The following is a 2217-nucleotide window of genomic DNA, read 5'->3' as shown; positions in this document are numbered from 1 at the left end:
TCTATAGTAAACTGAGAGCAAAAAACTGGCTGCAATATTCAATTTGAAAAATTTGTCTCTTATATCATACTTACACGATCTCTTGCCAATTAAATGAGAATACATTAATATTTACTTTAAGTAAAAAAATCCACCTTCAATAATTTTACAACTCTTTGTATTCTTCATCGTTACCAAGTTAATCGGGTAAAAAATTTATTATCTCGAAAAGACTTTCGATATGAAAAATTTCTTTTAATTTAATTTAAAAAAATCAAAATGAAATTTATGATATGAAAATATAAAAGAAAGAAAAACAGTTTATTGGGGGTGGTATTTATAGGGAATTGAGGGGGTTGGTTGCCGTACATCAAATCAATATTTAGATGCTGTTATTATTAATAATAAATAATAAAATAAATTCTATGTTTTTAAAAAATATGTCTTTATGACGTCATACGATGGTGTGAATTCTGTAAATTTTCCCTTCGTCTACTGTCAGTGGCATTTATCTGTTGTTGTCTTTTTAAAAATAAGGTTGCAGCTTCATCCAGTTCATCATCTAATTCATCCTCCATATCATCATCCTCATGATGGGTATCTGCTACCGAACATGGGGATGTACAAGCGGACGGGGAACTACTCGATGAATGGTTATGTCCAGTACTCATTGATAAATCTTCTGGTTCCGTTTGTTCCGGAAGTGTAACATGTAAGGGTAGTGTGATTATTGGTGGTACTATTGAAGAGGGTAACATACGCGATACAACTCGTCGCACATCACGTGACTTTCGTGATAAATCTTCAGGGCTTTCGTCATCTAAACTCATACGGCGTTCAATTTTAATATCATCTTGTTGTGGAGATGGCATCAATTCCGTTACATCGGATGTAGGACTTAAAATTGGATCTGTAGATCCACACTTATGATGCATCAAATGATGCCTTCGACGGAATCGTCCTTGGCATCGATCACAACGGAATGGTTTCTCACCTTTATGGATCAGTACATGTGCTTTCAATTGATTGGAATCGGAAAATCGTGCAGAACATTCTTTACAACTGTACGGTCTTTCCCCGGTATGTACACGTAAGTGCCTCCGTAAATTTGCCACTTGAACAAAATGTCGGTCACAATGGTCACAGTGATAAGGACGCTCCCCAGTATGTAACCGCATATGAGTTTTAAGATGGTGATCGCGTGTGAAACGTTTATGACATTCGGGACATTCGAATGGTTTCTCTCCGGTATGGGTACGTTCATGGTTCTGTAAGACATGTTTGTAGCCAAACGATCGATTACACACGCCACAGATAAATTGTTTATCGCCTCGATTAGCACCATTATCTTTGATTATACTAATCTCGCCAGTACTACTAGGAGGTGATGATCCACTAGTCGGTGGTGATAATTGCCCAGATGATGGTGTGATATCAGTCATAATTGGAGACCGATCAATAATATCTTGCAGTTTTCTGGCAGTTTTTCTTGACCTCTCAGCTTTGTGCCCAATTAAGTCACCACTACTGCTGCTTACGATGTTATTATTATTGTGCTTACGTGCTTTTGAGTTGGGTGATATTGGAGATACAAGACCACCTTCACGTCCACCCGTTGGTGTGGGTGGTGTTTGAATTGGTGGCATTACATTGTTACTAGCGTTTGTTGACCATACGTGGCCAAATAAACTTGGATGAAATAAACCTGGATTAGAAGATAAGGTAGCATGTAGACTTACTGGCAATCCTGATGCTGCCATTAAGGCAGCCGTTTGACTTGCTGCTAATAATTGACTAGGTGTTAGCAATGAACTCGCATGATGATGTAGTCCAGAGAATGGACTGTTTACTGGACTAGATGACATTGGCATTGAATCGTCAGGTTCTACTTTCATTTTGTTGAAACCTGTAACAAATACAACAACAAATTAATATTGATAAAAATATAATAACCATCATAGTTAATTGTTTAAATATCGTTTTTAGAATTATTTGCAACATGTTAAAATTGTCTTTTGTTCAACTCCACTGTGCTTTTAACGGGTACTGTACTAGCAAAAATTATAAAAATTTATTAACTCCATTTATTTTTAAAATTGATTGATAAATTATGGCATCAATTAGACATCAGAAATGATTTATCCTATATTTTATACCAAGTCTATCAAAAAGTAATTTAGAAATTATTTTAATAGGATCAAATTTATTTTAGAAAATGAGATTTATTTTATCATTAGA

General features: G+C 35.3%; 1 protein-coding gene across 1 annotated transcript; it reads right to left on the bottom strand.

Annotated features, from left to right (window-relative positions):
• Positions 1-425: 425 nt before the first annotated feature.
• LOC123292759 (protein krueppel-like) lies at positions 426-1846 on the bottom strand. The gene has a single exon (XM_044873473.1). It carries the CDS (start codon positions 1842-1844, stop codon positions 426-428), a length of 1419 nt encoding a protein of 472 aa, XP_044729408.1. The 5' UTR covers positions 1845-1846.
• Between the last annotated feature and the right edge of the window lie 371 nt (positions 1847-2217).

Source organism: Chrysoperla carnea, chromosome 2 (genome assembly GCF_905475395.1).
Source record: "Chrysoperla carnea chromosome 2, inChrCarn1.1, whole genome shotgun sequence".
NCBI classification, from domain to species: domain Eukaryota; kingdom Metazoa; phylum Arthropoda; class Insecta; order Neuroptera; family Chrysopidae; genus Chrysoperla; species Chrysoperla carnea.
The sequence above is the reverse complement of the archived record's forward strand: the minus strand, read 5'-3'. Positions and strand labels throughout refer to the sequence as shown.

Bases quoted from the DNA above. Each gene is read 5' to 3' on its own strand.
- LOC123292759 (XM_044873473.1), bottom strand. From the start codon at position 1,844: ATGTCATCTAGTCCAGTAAACAGTCCATTCTCTGGACTACATCATCAT.